The sequence below is a fragment of the Lygodium microphyllum genome, chromosome 2, assembly GCF_053477565.2.
Source record: "Lygodium microphyllum isolate KBCC chromosome 2, Lygodium_microphyllum_v1.1.10, whole genome shotgun sequence".
NCBI classification, from domain to species: Eukaryota; Viridiplantae; Streptophyta; class Polypodiopsida; order Schizaeales; family Lygodiaceae; genus Lygodium; species Lygodium microphyllum.
This window is the reverse complement of record NC_141136.1, coordinates 80164200-80183630: the sequence shown is the minus strand read 5'-3', so window position 1 is coordinate 80183630 and position 19431 is coordinate 80164200. Positions and strand designations below refer to the sequence as shown.

General features: G+C 41.5%; 1 protein-coding gene across 1 annotated transcript in view; it reads left to right on the top strand.

Moving 5' to 3' along the window:
- The first annotated feature begins 10323 nt into the window (after positions 1–10323).
- The window catches only part of LOC148039931 (putative serine/threonine-protein kinase WNK3), a 30491-nt gene continuing 21383 nt past the window's right edge, over positions 10324–19431 (top strand). The window contains exons 1-2 of the mRNA XM_087695338.1: positions 10324–10570; positions 10687–10904. Of these exons, the coding sequence (XP_087551464.1) occupies positions 10788–10904 (117 nt within the window). The 5' untranslated portion in view covers positions 10324–10570; positions 10687–10787. The remainder of the gene's footprint in view (positions 10571–10686; positions 10905–19431) is intronic.

Sequence of the window (19431 nt, the reverse complement as noted above, 5' to 3'; positions counted from 1 at the left end):
TAAACTCCTTGCATAAGAATGACACTTGGGATTTGGTTTCCTTGCCGATGGGCAAGAAGGCTTTGCTATGCAAGTGGGTGTACAAGCTGAAAAGTACCCCTAGACACCCCGAGCCAGCATACAAGACTAGATTGGTAGCAAAGGGTTTTAAGCAGGAGCATGGTGTGGACTTTGATGAGGTCTTTTCTCTTGTGGTTAAGATAACCACCTTGCGCTTAGTCTTGGCTTTGGTTGCTCAGCTTGACTTGGATTTATACCACATGGATGTCAAGATGGCTTTCTTACATGGAAACTTGCATGATGAGATTTATATGGAGCAGCCTAAGGGCTTTGCAAAACCTGGCAAGAAGCACCTAATGTGTAAATTGAAGAAAAGTCTTTATGGCTTGAAGCAGGCACCTAGGGAGTGGTATCATAAGTTTGATGTCTTTATGCAGTCACAAGGCTACATCAGGAGTGCTATGGATTCGTATCTTTACATGAAGAAAGCCCGTGATGGTTCTTTATTGATTTTGGTCCTCTATATGGATGATATGCTGATAGCAGGGAAAGCTCATGATGAGCTAGATGCTCTTAAGGCTCAGCTCAAGAAGAGCTTTGAGATGAAAGATCTGGGACATGCCGCTCACATACTTGGTATGCGCATTAGACGCGATAGGTATCATGGACTCCTCTACTTGTCATAGAGGGAGTACATTCATAAAGTCCTTGAGCGCTTCCGCATGTAGGACGTAAAGCCTATTGGCTGTCCATTGCCTTATTATGTGAAGGTATCACAAGATGATTGCTCGCAAAGACAGATGAGCAGAGGGCCGAGATGGCCAAGATTCCCTATGCATCCGCAGTGGGTAGTCTTATGTATGCCATGATAACCACTCGTCCAGATATTGCCTTTGCAGTTGGTGTTGTGGCACGCTATATGGCTACACTTGGCAAGATAGTAGGAAGTCCACTTCCGGCTATGTATTCACCTATGCTAGAGGTGCTGTTTCTTGGATGTCTAGGGTGCAGAACAATCCTTCTCACCTTTCAAAGATGAGGAAAATCAACCACATGAACCTAGCCCACCACAACAGGAGACGCAACCTAAAGATCTCGAGGGAAGCGTAGTTCTAGAAAGGATGGTGAAAGCAAGAAAGAAGAGAAGAGAGATGGTGGAGCAAGCATAGAAGAGGAGGCTTCGAGTCCCAATTGCAACAAGTTCTTGAAGTCCATATCCTGCAAAGAGAAGAATGTTATCCTGTAAACTGAGCCCATGCACTAGCTGTCTAGGAGCAGTGGGAGAACAAATGCCAACCTTTTGAATTCTCCTTTCACTACCCTTGCTCCTTAGACATGGTCCTGTCTCTAAGAGTGGTGGAGGAAGTAATCAGGCTCGCACAACATCTAGGGAACTGATGGATAGATGAAAGAGGAAAATACCATACAAGGTGGCAGAAAGAGCATGTAGACTATTGGTAAGACAAGGTTTGGGAGTTCCCAAAGACCGTCAGCGGATATGAAGCCCAACCAAAATGGAGGTGATATGTCTAGGACTCTAATCTTGATACTTGGATGGCCTTCTATAACACCATATTGGAGGAGCGTAATGATGCCACCTACATGTCATGTCCATGGAGAATAGGGATAGACTATAACCCAGATGTGCTTCATTGAGTGGGACATCCACCCATCCATCATGCACTTCCTTGACAGGTTTTCATCCTACCCTGACTCTAAATTCATCACTACCTATAATTATCTCAAGGTACTCAAGATTTTACTCAAGCAAGAGCCCGTAGTGGAAGAGGATTGATTGCCACCACTCTTTTTTTAATCTCAATGCAAGAATCGATAGCTGCACAATGGCCCACCTCATGATGAGGGCCAAGCTCCTACGTTTCTTTTGTATGGTGGTCCTTGAAGATATGAATGACAGCCATTCACCAAGTACAATCACCCCTTCTTTCAATGGCACCCCTAAACGTGCGTATTAACATAAAAGGCTACTTATAGAGCAGATCCTTTCTTACCAAGTCTCTTAGGCCTCCTCGCAATGTAGCTCTTGAAGAGCATTGGGATGATATCTAGCGTGCTCCCTCTTAATGTATTATATATTTATTTAAAAAAAAGAGGGAAAGAGAAAGAAAAAAAGCAAAGAAAAGACAAAGATGAAGCATGAGAAAATAATGAAATTGAATTCTCATGTACCATCAAAGTGCCATAGACATTGCATCTAGGGACAATGATATCCCTAGTCCCTTCCCCCAATTCACACTTAGGGCACATCAAGGGTAGGACATGCCTAGGGAGTTTACACTCATCTATGGTTAGAGACCTCTCTCCCTAAGTCACACCCACATCACCTTCCCTTGCACGATCTAGATCCTCAAGTGTGGGACAACACTATAGGCTTTTAACCCAACTCATAGTTCCACTGGCACAGACATCATACACTGCACGGTGAGGTAGACACATCTCCAGATAGTGCACATCCTCTTTTCAAGTAAATTCGATAACCCACAACCAACCACCAACCTCGGAGACCCCCCGTCACCCACTCAATCTCTTCTCGGCCTCCACAACCTCACATCCATTTTGTTATGCTTCTTTTTCATGGCCAATCTCCCTAAAGCCCCATCATCGATCCACATGGCAAACCATCCACCACCAAGCCCTGACTAACAAGTACCATGGGACTGGCACTCCGCTAGGAGGGGGATAATGTTAACCACAAAGAAAGTGAAAAAAAGAAAGTGAAAGAAAATCAAAAGACGTGCCGGCTATGTGAGAGGTAGCCATTGGACTTGGCTTGAAATGCTTGAAACAATGTAAGCGGCCTGTGGGTCTTGGCAGTCGAGCATGAGCTCCTATCATCGACCCACATGGCAAACCATCCACCACCAAGCCCTGACCAACAAGTACCATGGGACTGGCACTCGGCTAGGAGGGGGGTAATGTTAACCACAAAGAAAGTGAAAAAAAGAAAGCGAAAGAAAATCAAAAGACGTGCCGGCTATGTGAGAGGTAGCCATTGGACTTGGCTTGAAATGCTTGAAACAATGTAAGCAGCCTGTGGGTCTTGGCAGCCGAGTATGAGCTCCCACAAATGGCGTACGTGATGGGCATTCCCCTAATGTGACATGCACCATTGAACTTTATGATGCAATAAAAATTACATTCCCAATTCATATATCCACCCAATAAGTTTTTGGTAAATTTCTACTCTTACCAATGATTTTCTTTTTTGCATCATGCTCGTTAGAGGAAGATACATTGGTTGTTTATGAAAACTTGGGAATTGAGGCTCTCATATTCTCAAATATTACAATGCACATGGATAACAAGTGATCAATGATCACTGAGCTATATTGAATGCTTAGAATAGTATAAAACAAACCAACAAGCAATACATGGAACGATCTATCATTTAAACTTATAGCCCTAAACATATAAAATTAAGTGCAATTAAAAATAATAAACATATACTCATTTGTGAATGCTATTACTATATATAATCTCCGCAGCTATATGGACGCACAACTCATTTTTATGTTAAAGTGAGAATTTGTAATCAATCAATTTTTGTAAATGTATAATGATTTACTTTTGAATATTTTATCCAATTTTAACGAATACTTAATGCATATCACATGAAAGACTTATCAAATACAGAGGTAAACATGTAATTATAATATAAAGATTGGTAGCTATTATATCTTACAAATGTGCACACACATATGCATATGTATTGTGTATACATACTTATATTGCAATTTACATAAGTAATTATATTTACATGCATTGAACATAATGTAATTCAAGGCCTAGCGTTCTACAAACAAAATGATGAAATTAAGTAGTACTTGCAAGCAATAAGCATAACAGTAAAGCAAGTCTTTAAACTATTAATAAACAAAAGCTAATGAACTAAATTTGCCCAATCAAGGACAACATAATCCATACCATGAACTAACATTACCCAAGCTAAGATGTCAGTCCATCAAAAAAAGATCACATACAGTTAATTGCTTTTGTCTAACAAAATGTATCATCTCTAATATACCTGCAATCCATAAGAGGACCAAATATCTAAGATATACAACACTTTGTAATCCCCAATGTTTTATTAAAAACAAGACCCAAGCCTAACAAAAAATCAAGGATTACCTTTTGCTCTTGTTGGAGCAAGCAACCTAGTCTTGTCTACCACACACTTTGGTTCCTTGGCTTTAAGTATCACTATGCAAAGAGTGAAACTTGGCTCACCGAAAGATTTTCAAAACCATCCACTCCATGTAATAAGTACTCTTGAGGCTTTGCCCCATAAGAGAGTTATTCACCTAACAAGGATGCACTTCCTAAGAGACTTACCCTAAAGCTAAAAAAGTGACAAATGCGATCAGGATCCTCTATATATAGAGGTTTTTTCCATATCTAGTTGGCCCACAAAGAGACCTAGATTCCCCAAGGGACCCTCTAGGATGTGGTGAATTCTCAGTGATGTTGCTATTGTAGTTACAATTCAAATACTTAGGACTCATCCACCAACCTTTAGCAAAGGCAAGTTAGATAGTATAAACTACACTTGCGTGGAAGTTTAAAATTACAACTATTGATTCTTATGAGCTTCTAGAGACTGTGCTAGGGACTGACCCAAAACCACAATCCAACCCCAACACATTAAATTTGAATATTATGATTCCTTCAAATGCAGATCTTCTATGAGCTTGGAAATGAAGAAATGCAGATGCATTGTGTACCTTACAAGCTATTGTTTTAACCTTAATTCAACATACAACATGAGAGGCTTGGAATATATTGAGGAGTTATTAGAAATGCGAAATCAAATAGGGATTTAGAACTTGGAGAATCAACTGGCAATAGAGAAGTTTGTTGAAGAAGAGACGGTTGAAGCATTCATCAGTCAGATCAAGAATCTACATGACCAAATGGATGGTGCTAGGATACAAAAGACTAATGAGGAGCTAGCTCAGAGGTATCTTCAGATTTTTCCAACAAATTTTGATAGGCCCTAAATACTCAAGTGAGACCCCAAGCTTTGAGGTTTGAGGAATTTTGTGCTTTACTAATGGAGGAGAAGTTTTTGCTTAGAGCTTGAGAAGGTAGCAATAGTGGAGATGTTGCATTCTCTACGCCAATGTGAAAGGCAAAAGATGGTTTCTCTACCAATGGTGACGAGAAGAAGAAGGGTGGTAAGAAAAAGTTTCAAGGAGAGTGCTTCTACTGTAAGAATAAAGGACATGCAATTGCACATTGATGTGTCAAGAAGGCAGATGAAAAGAATGGCACCATGAAAACTATAGGGAAGGAGATAGTCAATATAGCCAAAGCAAAGTTGGAGCTATTCATGGCGACCATGGAATGACAAAGTGTGTTCCTCGATGCAAGAAATATCTACCACTAACTCATGGGTATTGGATAGTGGCACCTCCCATCACATGACCAATAAGAAAGGTCTATATAGTTCTATAAAGCCTCCACAAGAATCCATCACTGTGATGGTTGGAAATGATGTAAAATGCCCTACTAAGAGTATAGGTATTATTTCCTTTGTTGCTGCAAATGGTGAACTCAAAAATCTTTTAAATGTGTTGTATGTTCCAAAGATTAAGAGAAATCTAATATAAGTTGCTTCTATAACTAATCTTGGCCATGAGGTGAGGTTCACTAAGACAGGTTTGGGATGAAAGATTTGGTCACATTGGTTTTGCAGTGTCAAAGGAGATGCATAAACAAGGTATGGTTGCTCACCTACTTATACTAATTGAAATGAAGGAACCATGTGAAGCTTGTATGATGGGTAAGCAATAAAGAAAGCCATTTCCACAAGAAAGTAAGAACAGAGCAAAGGCTCCTCTAGAGTTGGTGCATGGTGACTTGTGCTATAAAATGCCTATACAAGCCTTGGGAGAATACTATTTTATGTCAATTGTTGATGACTATAGTAGAAAGATGTGGGTGTACTTCCTTTGTGATAAGGTTCAAGGTTTTTGATAAGTTTAAAGAATGGCTAAAACTTATTGAGAATGAAATATGGCAAAGTGTGAAGAAGTTTGGAATACATGGTGGTGGTGAGTTCAACTCAAAGAAGTTTGAATTGGTGGTGGTGAGTTCAACTCAAAGAAGTTTGAAGACTTTTGCAAGAGCAAAGGGATTAAGAGTCGATTGATGACATCTCATACACATCACTATCTCTATAGTTACAATCTGGCTTGGTGATAGCGGCAAAAATCAAACTTCCCACCATCTTTTGATACATATATGTCACCCACATCAGTACATAGCTCAATATTTTGATCCAATGGCATTGAGATTGGCTTATAATTAGTCATACCATACTTTGTCAACATATCCAAGATATATTGACTTTGTGAGAGCCATATCTCCTTAGATGTTGTTAATACCTCAATGCCAAGAAAGTACTTCAACTCTCCAAATCTTTCATGTCAAATTTCTACTCGAAGAGACTCTTCACATGCTCCACCTCTTGCACATTATCACCCCCAACAATCAAATCATCCATATACAAAGTAACCACAACAATGCCCCTATCACGTTGACACCCATAAAGTGAGTGATCTACATTTTCAACATGAAAACCAATAGAGACAAGATACTATGCTATCTTGTCATGCCATGCTCTTGGTGCCTATTTCAGCCCCCCATACAAGGATTTGCATAGCCTACACATATAATCAAGGTGAACCATACTCTCATAACCTTGTGGCTACTCCATATACACTTCTTCTTGCAATTCACCATGCATAATATTAAAGGTACATTTTCTTTAGTGCATTCACATCCATGATCTAATTCTAATCATCCGAATAGAGAATCAAAATCACAATCACTACCATTGTTAATTGTTAATTCTTAATACAAACTTTTGTTTTGACTAACTCTCTAGAGATGACAAGAACTTTTGGAATGCATCCACACATCACTCGTTTGACGAAGAGGATAAGCCTTAAACTTTCTAGGGGCATCATTTATGAAATTGAGAAAGTGTGAAGCTATACCAAATGAGATCATGGGCATGGGTCCACACAAATCACTATGAACTAAATCTAAGCACTCTAATCTTGTAGTACCATCATCTCTCTTATCTGACAATTTATTTTACCAAAAGACCAATGCTCACAAAAAAACGAAAAGATTAGCAAATATAAAAAATGAAAGATAATTCCAATGGCACAAAGCTTTCAATATTCCGGTAAGTGATATGTGCCCTAAACCATGATGCCATTAAGAAACTGCCACAACATCAGCCCCATGAGCTCACCATTGACGACTTCTTGCATGCTATCTCTACAACACTTTGGAGCCATGGAAACTAGTCTTTGGTTAGCCATGGAAACTAGTCTTTGATTACAATTTTAGCCCCACAAGTTTGACATTGATGACTTCTTTCATGTTATCTCTACAACACTTTGAGGTTGTGGAAACAAGTCTTTGGTTACATCTTTTACATGGGTAAGAGTATCGTGTTCAAATGCCATTCGGCCATTGTCAGGTCTTCATAAACATGTTTGAACTTTTTTGACATTGAAATGGACTTGTTTATTCGTGTTAATGGGCTTTTGAAGATCGCACATAGGACGAGTGAGTAAAGTAAGTGGGAGGGAGCTTGTAGAGTGTGAAGAGGCTTAAAGTTTAATGTAACATGAAAATGAGAGCCAAATTGGATTAAAAAAATAGGAAATATTGAGAGATGGGGGAGGAGAGGAGACTGTTGAGAAAAGAAAAGGATGCTTGCCCATAAAGATAGACAAATGATGTGTGCTCTAAGAAGAGATGTTCAGAATCCCATTTGCACAGTGAGGAGAGTGGTACTATCCAAAAAGCTATAAAGGCATGTACTTGGTTAACACTCATAACAAGGTAATGGAACTATTAGTTCGAGTCACTATCAGTGTCATTGTCCATCTTACACAAGAATGTGTTAATGAGTCCGAGCTAATCTATCTTGGAACCTAATTCACTTGTGTAACAATTAGTCTATTTAAGTCGAGTTTAAGCCTATGTCATCATGAGTTGTATATTCATCTTCTATCCTCCATAGCTTCTGCCATGCTCTAGATCCATGTTTTTGACATGGTATCAGAGCTCTGTTGAGCATGGCTCAACTCTCTTTTCACTCCTCTTAGCTCCTCTTCATCTCAGCCCAGCTCAGTTTGAGTGTATGACCCCCATTATTCACTTGAATCTCACAGTCACCTTGTGGCAGCCATAGCCAGACTGCACCTACTGGCAAGGCCATGTACACCAACAACTACTTCTACTACATGAACTATAGTCTCTATAACATGTTAGCATATGAGATTGAGTGTAGGGTGTGTAGTAAGATCTAGGCACCCATGCACTAGTTCTTATGCACACCCAACTTGGTGGAATGCTGGAACTAGCAGCAATGGAGAAGAACAAGCTCAACGTCCCCAAGTGTGTGGGGCTTGCAAGAGCAACATAGGATTATATGAGGGTGGGAGCAACTAGGTGGAGTTGAAGTGTATGTCCCAAGCTCTTTATATGGAGTTCATGTGCATGTCTAGCCATCACACCTTCCACTGCAGTGCCCATATGGTAACCTCATCCTCATCACCCCCTTAGACTCCCCCAAGATGCTATTGTATGAATTCTATGAGAAGGTTTAGAGGTTGGCTCTTTTATTAATTTTACAACTCTAGAGAAGTAACATCAACATCATCAAGTAGACCCCTCCATCATCATCATCATCATGTGGACCATTGTAGCAGCAATGAAGGTGATGTCTAGGCTTTCCCCTTTGATCCCAAATTGTAAGACCTAACATTGGAGGATGGAGAGGGATGTGATGTTGGGTGAAAAGTCCCCCACTTCTAGAGCTCTAATGAAATGGTGAGTAGTTGAGGCTTGTTAGAGGCATGCCATAGTGTTGCATAGGCTTGAGAGGGCCATTGAAGTTGTTGGTAGTGCACCTTCAAGTTTATTGTATCAATCACAACCTTTGGCATAGTCCCCACCATCATCACTAAGATCATTGGCTACCACAGTTCCATCTCTCTCTCTCTCTCTCTCTCTCTCTCTCTCTCTCTCTCTCTCTCTCTACTACCATCATTTTATTAGTCATGTTTGATGGTGTTGGTTCACGCAGTGCTTCTCTTTGTGTGGTAAGTTAGTACCCTTGCTATAATAAAGTGGCAATGATTCCAATTCAATTTAAAGTGCAAGCATTTTTAAATTCATGTTCCTATTAAAGAAAAATAAAATGTTAGCTAGTGTAGCCAATATAATTTAATTTGAACATCTCATACATGGGAAAACGCAAAAATTAAAAATGGGGCATCTAATGATAGAGCCATGAAAAAGCATTTGTGTATATGTGCTCTAGAAAAAGAACACACTCTATGATTTTACAATAGATTAATCTAATGCCACAAGTGGCTTAGACTAATTTGTAGGACCTGGAGTGTGAACACACTTTTTGAGTCATTGATTTTTGGGAGCCTTTAAGAACATAGAGTGGAAGGGTGACATAGAGTTTGCTTTTTGTGAAGGCATAACACCGAAGTCTTGCTTTCATCGCTCACTGATTGCATGCCATCAATGCATTCATGCAACCCTATTTTTCATAGGATACTCAATTTTGGACCTTGCCATTTCCATTGGCATGACAAATTCAAACCTTGTCAATCCATTGATAATCATTGAAAGTTTTTGCTTATGCATATAGGTCTTATATTGATGTTTCTACTACTTTATGACATACTATATGAAGCAAATTACATGACAAACACATCATGTGCAACCATAAGTAGTGTACCATATTCTCATGACATGATATTATATGCTCTAAATTGCTTTCAGTTTTGGATGGGCATTCCTCGGTATTGCCCATCCATAGACATTTACCTAAAATCTTTACACTTTCGTATGGATTGGCAATTTTCTAAGTTGCGAGTTCAGTGGAAAGTTCCATATTATTTTGCCATTCATAGGATGGGTTGGAGACCCTTGGACAGGTGGATGTCCATCAAATCCTAATGTTGCCCTTGTCCCTGGTGGGACTCCGCTCTAAGACCAGAAGGGCTCTAAGCCTAAGGGCGAAAAGGCACGTTGAGGGACAAAAGGTATTGCAAGTCGCGAAGTTGCAAGCGTGCATGGTTTTAGAAAAGGGTTCGCAATTTGCAAATTCGTTTCCTACCATAATTTATCCCTGCAGTCTGCTCGGTGCTGTAGGGTAGACCAGGTCAACATGGCCTGCTGATAATCTGGCCTCGGGCCTGTGGGTCACTTGAAAGTTGACACTCTCCTCGTCTCTTCTTTGCGAGGCACACCCTCTCTCTAGGCTAGCATGATATTCTAATTTCGTCTCGTTGTTTTTCTTTTTGGAGAAACTATAAGATTACTGTAACTGTTAACATATATTTAAAAAAAAATATTCGCCCCTTTTCTCTCTCTCTCTCTCTCTCTCTCTCTCTCTCTCTCATATCGTGTGATTCGTGTCTCTCCGTTTCTTTCTCAGCCGTCTGCGACCGAATTTCGAGTAAACAGACAACATAGAGAGACGGGGATAGACGCGTCTTCGCAGGTGAAGCATCTGAGGGCGTGCGCAATTTCACTATCATTGCAAGTCCAGTCTTGCACTGATTGTGACTCTCCCGGACGGAGGGACTGACTACACTTGAGCTTCCTTTGATTATGCAGGAGTGGCACATCAAGCTCCTTAAAACACCATTGGCATTGGATTGTATGAAACCTTCATTCAATCGCTCTTCTGTACTTGCATTGTAGCAACTCCAACAGTTATGCCTACCCCTAGATGCAGCAAAGGTGCCACTTGTCTGCATGACTTAGCCAGGGACTCGGACAATGGTGACGATTTCGAATGCGAGGAATCGGATCCCTCAGGCCGCTATGTTCGTGTAAGCTTCAAGCCCTTGAGGCTGTTCTCCGAAACTATATGTACAGGATAGTTCTCTCCAGCTGGAGATAGTTAATTAGAAAAGCTGGTTTGTCAAATGTATTGTGCCCTTGTACCTTGACTATCTTTTGGCAGCATTGTCGATGTTTAATGAGTAAGATACAATGCTTCCTGCATCAATTACGAGTCCAGTAATGATGGGCGATTGCTGGCACTTTTATCCACGAGGAGGCTCAAAGTTTGAGATCTCTAAATGCTTTTTCTGCGACTCAATTGCTGTTGTTTTGATGGTAATCAGAGGAGCCCACCTCTGTGGTATATAAGAGGCCGTTCTTTCAATTTCTCACTCACTGAGCTTCTATCCCATAGTATTTGGTTGAGGAGCTGCTCTTACAGTTTAGCGCTCACTGAGTGGCTGTCCTGTAGAATGTAAATTCGTGCAGGCTTACCTAGTTGTGGTTTGTTTAATTGTGCTCAAAAAAATTCCGACAAATCAAAGAGACAACTTAGAGGAAATCAGATCAGTAGAAATTTCCCACCCCTCAAAGTTCTTCTCTCTGTTGCTTCTCAAAATATTGAATGCCTAGTCTCTAGAGTGGCTGTATGGCTTTAGAGTATGGACTCCAGATCTGCATTCTGCAAGGTAAAGGCACAAGTGGGTGTCTGTGTTTGCATCTCTTGCCTTCACTTTCATTTGCTGGCTTTGTGTTCGGTTTTCTTTTCCATGCTTATTCTGGTAGAGAGTATGGATTCCTAAATTGTATCAATTGACCTTCTACAAAATTATACAGCTTATAGCCTGATATGGACAGATTGGGAACTAGGCTGGTGAACTGCCTATTAGGACTGCCAGTTCACTGTGTGAAGACTTAATGCCGCATTAGGGTTGTCTGAACCTTCTTACCAAAAATATGAAATTCTGATGATGAATTGCAGTGAAATGGTCATCGCTGGTATGTCTAGGTAGGATGTGAGAGAAGGCTGCATGATATTTACTAGGTTATTTTCCCCACAACATAGATGATAAAAAACAAGGACTAGACAAAGCATGGTTGCAAGTCTAGGGCTTATGGTGGTAGGCTGTGCATCCCTTTGTGAACGTAAGGACTGTTAAGTCAGTAATATTAGGGTTTGCACATAGTAATAATCATGGCGCATTAACCACTACCAATTTAGTCTCCTTAAAAGAGCTCCTAACAATGATTAATGCTAAATTATACAAAATAAATGACTTATTGTTTGAAAGCAGGACAAATGCACCCCAATCCTCTATAAATAGAAGTTTTGCATTTGTGCATCCTTAATTTCCCTCACTCCAGCTAGTCATACCTTCAGCCCTCTCATTGCCCATTGCTGCCCACACCCCTTTGTGAGGACATTGCTAGTTTGTTGAACCTCCACAGCTGGCGGACACCCTGATTTCCAGCCATTTGTCTGCTGCACTTTCAGATTTCAGCTCCTGCCCTGCTGATTTGGCCCTTTTCTTTGTTTCCTAGACATGATCAGCTGCCTAGAGACCTGTTTCTGCATCAGCCAGATCTACATTTACTGCCACAGCAGGCCAACCAGCTGCTCTAGACACTCCTACAGCTGTTGCCTGCATCAGCAACCCTGTGTTTTGCTGTTTTTGAGGTCTTCCAAGCTGTCGCTGCTGTGTTTTCACTCAGGACAGAGACATCCAGCTGCTGACGCCATCATCGCTCCATCAGCATCTGCAGTTTCAACTGATCTGCTGCCTACATCGCTGCTAGATCACTCAGTCATCATTGACACTGGTGCTGCTGCATTTGGGGATCACACTGAGGTTTGAGACCCTCTAATCGTATCATCTACAAATATTCATTAACAGCATACTAGATTTGTGTTCTATGTATTATTGTACACTTTGCGTTCTTATGTTTGCCATTCCATTTCTTTACATGGAATCAAAGCAAAGGTGCTCTAAGAGCTAAAGATCCTCTCCCTTCATGAATAATGAAGTTTGACTTTCAAGAACGCAAGGACACCTCTTGAGATGTCTATTTTATCACCATCAAAGCATTCTTCCTCACAACCTATGACATGTTAGAAGAGGGTGCAGTGATGGAAGCGTGAGAATCTATTGTAATAGATTGCACAAAGACAAGATAGAAGAGAAACACTGCGAGGAAAGCACATTGCAAAAGAACTCAGAAGATAGATGCTTGGGAATTGGAATCCATATACCAACACAATACAATAAAGAACCAATACTGAGTCACCAGTTGTGGACACTAGCTCCTGCTGTCCAACAAGATCTACACATATGGTGTATGCTCAAATAATGATTTGTAGGAGGGAGTGACTGCCTAAATATAGGTCAAGGATGTGATCAGGTTGGTCAACAGTTTGGTGCCTCATAAATGCAGTCAGTTAGCACAAGAAGTGCCAGCCAGCATAAAACATGTGCAAATAAGTGGCAGCCCACATCATGACTAGAAAATATAGTACACTGCCCACGAAGATGTGCACAAACTCACTCTCATGAACTGAATAATCCTCTAATACCGTCTCTTAGATCATGGGTAATTTGGTACAATACAATATACAATAATAATAACCCATCATAATACATACAACAATAATACTTAGATAGAACCATGGATACTCAAGCAGTGGGTGATCAAGCCACCACCAAGATGCCTTGGATGTAACCTGATGTTGATTTTGATCATACCGGCCTTAAAATAGAAAGTAGTCATAGTAGCTCTCTATGCCTATCAATAATGCCTTTGTAGTAGCATACGTGACCATGGATTTCATGCCTTTGGCTAGACCGGCAAAATGTCCCCACATGTGACCTCCAATCGGGAGCCAAACCTGCTTTCTATACTGAAATAGGTCTACATACACCTGGAAGTCAATCTCAGCTCCATGATTTCAAAACTTGTTAGACTTTGTTGATGCATATGGGAAGCCTTGTTAGCTTGCCTATGCTGGTCATGTCAATCTATCATCTTTTGGTTGTGAGCTCCTGTTAGACTCTGATGGAGACATAGGAGCTCTGGCAATCCCCCACTTGGCATACATACACACTCTTCAGTCTTTAGTCTTCCGTTTGCAGGTGCACACTCTAACACTCTGACTCGCCATCCTTGGTGCTGCCATCATCCTCATCAGCTTGATTTGGTGCCCTCTCTAACGCTTTGGGCTGTGTGCATGGACTGACCAATCCATCCCCATTGTATCAGCATTCTTCTTCAATCAGTGTAGTATTCTTCCTTCATCTTTTGCTTCCTCTCTTTCTGTCTCTCTCTTGTCAAAAATAACAAGTATGCTTTGATACCATGTCAAATAAGCGACATTGTAGAGAGAGAGTAGGGTTTCGGAGAGTAACACAGAGTGTGTATGGCAAACACTAAGAGAGAAGAGAGACTCAGAAACACAAGAAGAACACAGTGATGATGCACCGAATCATACTATAAGAAGAAAAGTTGATACAACAGAGTTGAAGCTCAAAAGATAATTGCATTGTCCTATTTGAATTAGGCAGTAGCACATGTGGGACTATCGCTAGAGGCTTGGATGCTGACACCAAGCCGGAGATGATGACGCAGGCAAGGAGAAGATCTTCACACTGAAAAACACAAGTGAGGATGGAGCGTGATGGAAAAGGGTGTTGATGCCAAGTAGATGATAGTGATGCCAAGTGGAAGATGCTCCAAACACAAAGCCTAATGTTGGAACAGGGCGCATGAAGCAAAAGAGGAAGGGTAAAGGCAGCCACGAGCCATGAACCACAATGTCCTCTTGAAGGGGTGTGAGAGCAATGGAAGGGGCTGGTGAGAGAAGGGAAAGGTCTCTGATGACGGAGGAACATGGGTGAAGAATGATTGAAGAGAGTGGTGGTAGGAGTGAAGAATGAATGAAGTGAGTGCCTATTTATAGACATAAGCTATCTAGGGTGGTGCACCACTATGTGAGCGCCCACTGAAAAAGTGGCCAAAATGTGGACACCAGTTTTTTTTGGGGTTTTCAGTGCGAAATCCTAAATGAAGTGTGTGAATTGAAGAAGTGGTTTCTCAACATCTCTCTCTATCTTTGCTTTTCTCTATGTTCGTGTTTCTTTTTCGTTGCACACTCTCACATGATATCATTGCCTAAGTGAGGACAGTCTAGAGATTTTTTACAAACTAGTAGGTTTTCATCATGGAGGAGCAGCTGAGATCTTCAAAACGTAGATTTTTAGCCTACATTTGTTGCATTTAGTGCTCATTCAGGTTATTCAATCCCCGTTTGACCTTTTGGCAGCCAGTCGACTTCCTTAGGAGCTAGGTGACAACATCCAGGCATTAGACCGGCCCTTGTTTTCTTGCGTTTTGCTGAAAACGAAAATTTCCTATAGTAGGCGATTGCTTTCTAACAGGTAGACAATAGCTTTTTGGTAGTTAGGTGTCAGCTTTTTGGTGGCAGGTGACAACTTTTCCTTGACAAACAATGCATCTACAATCCGTGTATAGCTGATTGCCTCCTGCAGTGTGTCCATCAAAATGCAGTTTTTTGAGTGATTGCACGTTTGAAGATGTCTTACCATTTCATGAGCTTTTTGGCAGATGACAGCCTTTTGGTAGCAGGCAACAACTTTTCCTTGACAAACGATGCATCTACACTCCCTGCAGTTGACTGCCTTCTATCTTCCGCGCTGTGTCCATCAAAATGCAGCTTTTTGAGTGATTGTAGGTTCGAAGATATCTTACCATTTCACGAGCTTCAATGACTTAGAGGAGGAGCTTCTTTCCAGACACTCTTCTGAGTGGAGATGCGATTATCGTGGTTATAGTTGGTGAGAGGAGTCCCCCATTCGCACCCATCCCCCTTCTATTCATCTTTCACAGAAGGCTCTGTCCTTAGTGCAAGTGCCATCCTTGATACCCTCGGTGCAAGTGCTTGTCTTACTTTCATTACCCAAAGAAGACAAACTCAATGGTTCCAACTATTGGTTGTGGTTGTGCAAGGTGGATAGCATACTCGATACCTTTGATCTTTGGGCTCTTGTTTCCGATTCTATCCCATCCTAAGGAAGATTGAGAAAATGGGACTTCTATGGATGGAGTAGCCTTGTGGGACTGGCTCAACTTTAGAGCCCGATCCTTTCTCTTTATGAGTTTGCAAGATTTTGTCCTTATGCATATTTGCAGGTTGATGACCGTGGCGGAAGTGTGGAAGAAGCTTGCATCTTTGTATTAGCACAAGACATTTTCCCGTAAGATTTTCCTTGAGAAGAAGTTGCGGATGCTCAGTCTTGATGACTCCTCCCCTACGAAGGAGCATATCACAAAGATGGAAGACATGAGGGGTGAGCTTGCCTCTCTTGGTCGGATGATATCCTTTGAAGACATGGCTATGATCCTTTTGATTTAGTTGCCATCTCCTCAATTCATCGTCTACACTAGGATTATCACATGGAGGACCGCAAGACACTCTTATGGGAGGAGCTTTCACCGCTTGTCTTGGAGAAGGACGAGTGACTCAGAGAGGTCAGGGCTAGTGGTTCTGGCTCCACCAAGGCATTTACTACAGGTATAGGTGGAGGGAAGAATAAGATGCAAGCCAAGGACAAGAAGCAGGAGGACAAGAAGGATGAGAAGAAGAAGCAGCCCAAGTGTCCACATTGTGGAAAGGGCACTCATCCTTAGGAAAAGTGTTGGTAAAAGTACCCCTCATTTGAAGCCAAAGGAGAAGGATTCGAAGGATACAAAGGCTGCCCCCATGACGACAGAGTCTGGCTTTATGCTTGTCTGTGCTGAGGAGGATACAACTCTTGCTTCATCCACTCAGGAGAAGCCTTGGCTCGTTAACATTGGGGCCTCTGCTCACATGACATACAGATAGGATTTGCTTCAGGACGTGAGTGCCAAAGGGGGCACTGTCACCATTGGTGACAATTCTACCGTTCCCGTTCGCGGAGTGGGGATTATTCTTTTATTGCTGGACAAGCAGTCTTCTTCGGCAAGAGTTCTCTTTGTACCAGATTTAGGTTTTAATGTTTTGTTTGTTCATGGTCTTACACGGCTTGGTACCTGCATGGTGTTTACACATTATGTGGTGACAATGGAGGAGGCTTCTATAGGTGCCATTCTTTAGACAAGATCTCCTAAGGGTGGGCTTTACACACTCATAGCCTTAGTTGTGAGGTGTTCCCATGAGCTTGGGTTGCTTTGACATGCTTGTGATGGTTATCTAAATTTTGACTTTATTCGACAGGTTTCTTGGAAGAAGATGGTGGAGCAACTTCCTGATTTCCCTTCTCTTTATACTTTGTGCCTTAGTTATTTGAGAGGCAAGTAGCATAGGCAACGTCATTCCCAGGTTGCCATTAGGAGGGCTTCTACTCCGCTTGAGTTGGTTCATACCAACCTTTGTAGACCTATGGGCACGGCCTCCCTTGGGAAGGCCAAGTATTTGATGCTGATTATATCGACTTCAGTTGTTATGTGTGGCCTTATTTTCTAAAGTACAAGAGTGAGGCACCTGTAGGAGCAGGTCGGCCAGTAGCCGCAACCCCCCATTTGGCAAACACACACTCTCTTCAGCCCTCAGTCTTCCGTTTGTAGGTTCACACTCTGATTCTCTGTGCTTGGTGCTACGATTGTCATCAGCCTGATTTGGTGCCCTCACTGACACTTGGGGCTGCATGCAGGGACTGATCAGTCCATCCCCATTATATTAGCATTCTTCTTGAGTTAGTGCAGCATTCTTCCTTCATCTTTTGCTTCCTTTCTTTCTCTCTCTCTTTGCTTCTCTCAGTGTTCATGTTTCTCTTTCATTGTGCACTCTCATAAGCTTCTCTTTGGGTCCTTTGCATGCGTATGGAACACATAGATGAGGCTCAACTACCTCATTTCCACCACCCGCTTACACTCCCTCTTTGGCATTGGAGAGTCATAAGGGATGAATGCATCACCTAAACTAAAAGGTAGATGAGGGAGCTGACATGGCTTGGCCCTTTGTTGCAGAAGATGAGCCCTTCTGAACCGTGCTCTTTGACTTTGTTGAAGGGTTTGAATCACAGTCAAAGTTGGATGAAGAGGATGACTTGCAGAGGAATTGGTATTATGCTTTTTCTTCTTTTTCTTCTTTCGCAATGCCACTAGTTCCTTACAATCCTTGCGAAGATGGTCCTTCTTACCACAATGATAACAATGGAACTTCATCATCATCTTCTTCTTGTCACCTCTCTTTGAAGTTGCAAAAGCTTTTTGTTGACCACAGTGACCCACCATATTGAGATGGAAACCTCATAAGCGAAAGATGCCTAATGCTCAAACAGCATGGAGGACCTATGAGTAAAGCCATAGTTGTTGTGTATAAATGGTATGATACCGTACGGTATGTTAAAATACGGGACTAAATGGTACCTTAAGATTTTATAAGGTACGGTATGATATTAGTACGAAAAAAATTAACTTCATCATTTTGGACTATAGATGTTAGACACGTGTTTAAAGCCAAAATAGCAAGGCCGTTAGAGAATATACAATGAATACATGAGGGTAGCAAATGGCATATGTCGCATGCGAAACATGCACTACAACTAACAACTAGATAGACGGGAGTGGATACATCACACATCAATGATCATACAAAAAAAGAGAAGTATAGGCTGGATGGAGAGAGAGGCCTAGGATGAGTTATCACTATCATCATCATCATCAATGTCATCTGCATTAGAATGCTTGTCAAGAGAGTCTGAAGATGACTCCTTGAAGATGGATGGTGAGGGACTCTCAGACTCATTCTCACTGATGAGATTACCATCATTATCATCAATGTCATCTACATCAGGGAGTACTCATCAAGAGAGTCTGAAGATGACTTATTAGAGATGGATGATGAGATACTCTTGAGCTCATCCTTACTAATGAGATTATCATCATCATCAAATAGGGAGCCAACATGAAAAAGGTAAAAACTATCAAGAAAACAACCACAAAATGTGCCGCAACTGTCACCATAGGAAAGAGGTAGAAAGACCAGTTTTCAAAAGTACGAATAGGTACAAATTTGTATAATATGGTACGGTATGGTATGATCCTGTCCGTATGATGTATGAAAACAACCATGAGTAGAGCTAACAGGGGCCATCGATGTTTGAGCCGGTAATGTGTTGGCTACTCCATCAAACTTTGGAGGGATACAAAACACAATCCCTACAAGATGAGCCTTTGGAAGGGCGAACTGCACTTGTTGAAGCTAATCTTGTACATGTGTAACCCAAAGTAGAAAAGATGGAATCGTATCCTTAGGCTCGAACCTCATAGTTTGTAGTTGACCATAGAGGGTCATAGCTTGTAGTTGACCATAGAGGGTCATAGCTTGTATGGCTGATGGAGCTTCATACAACATTTAAAACTTCTCCCACACTTTCGAAGCTGCCACGTAGGAGTTAACCACTGGAAGGACCTTAGAGAGGCACCTAAGAAGAGTAGAGTAAGGGAGGGCATCATTTCTCTCCCAAGATAAGAACTACTTCCTCATAGTTGTCATACTCCCAATTTGGTGGAATAGGA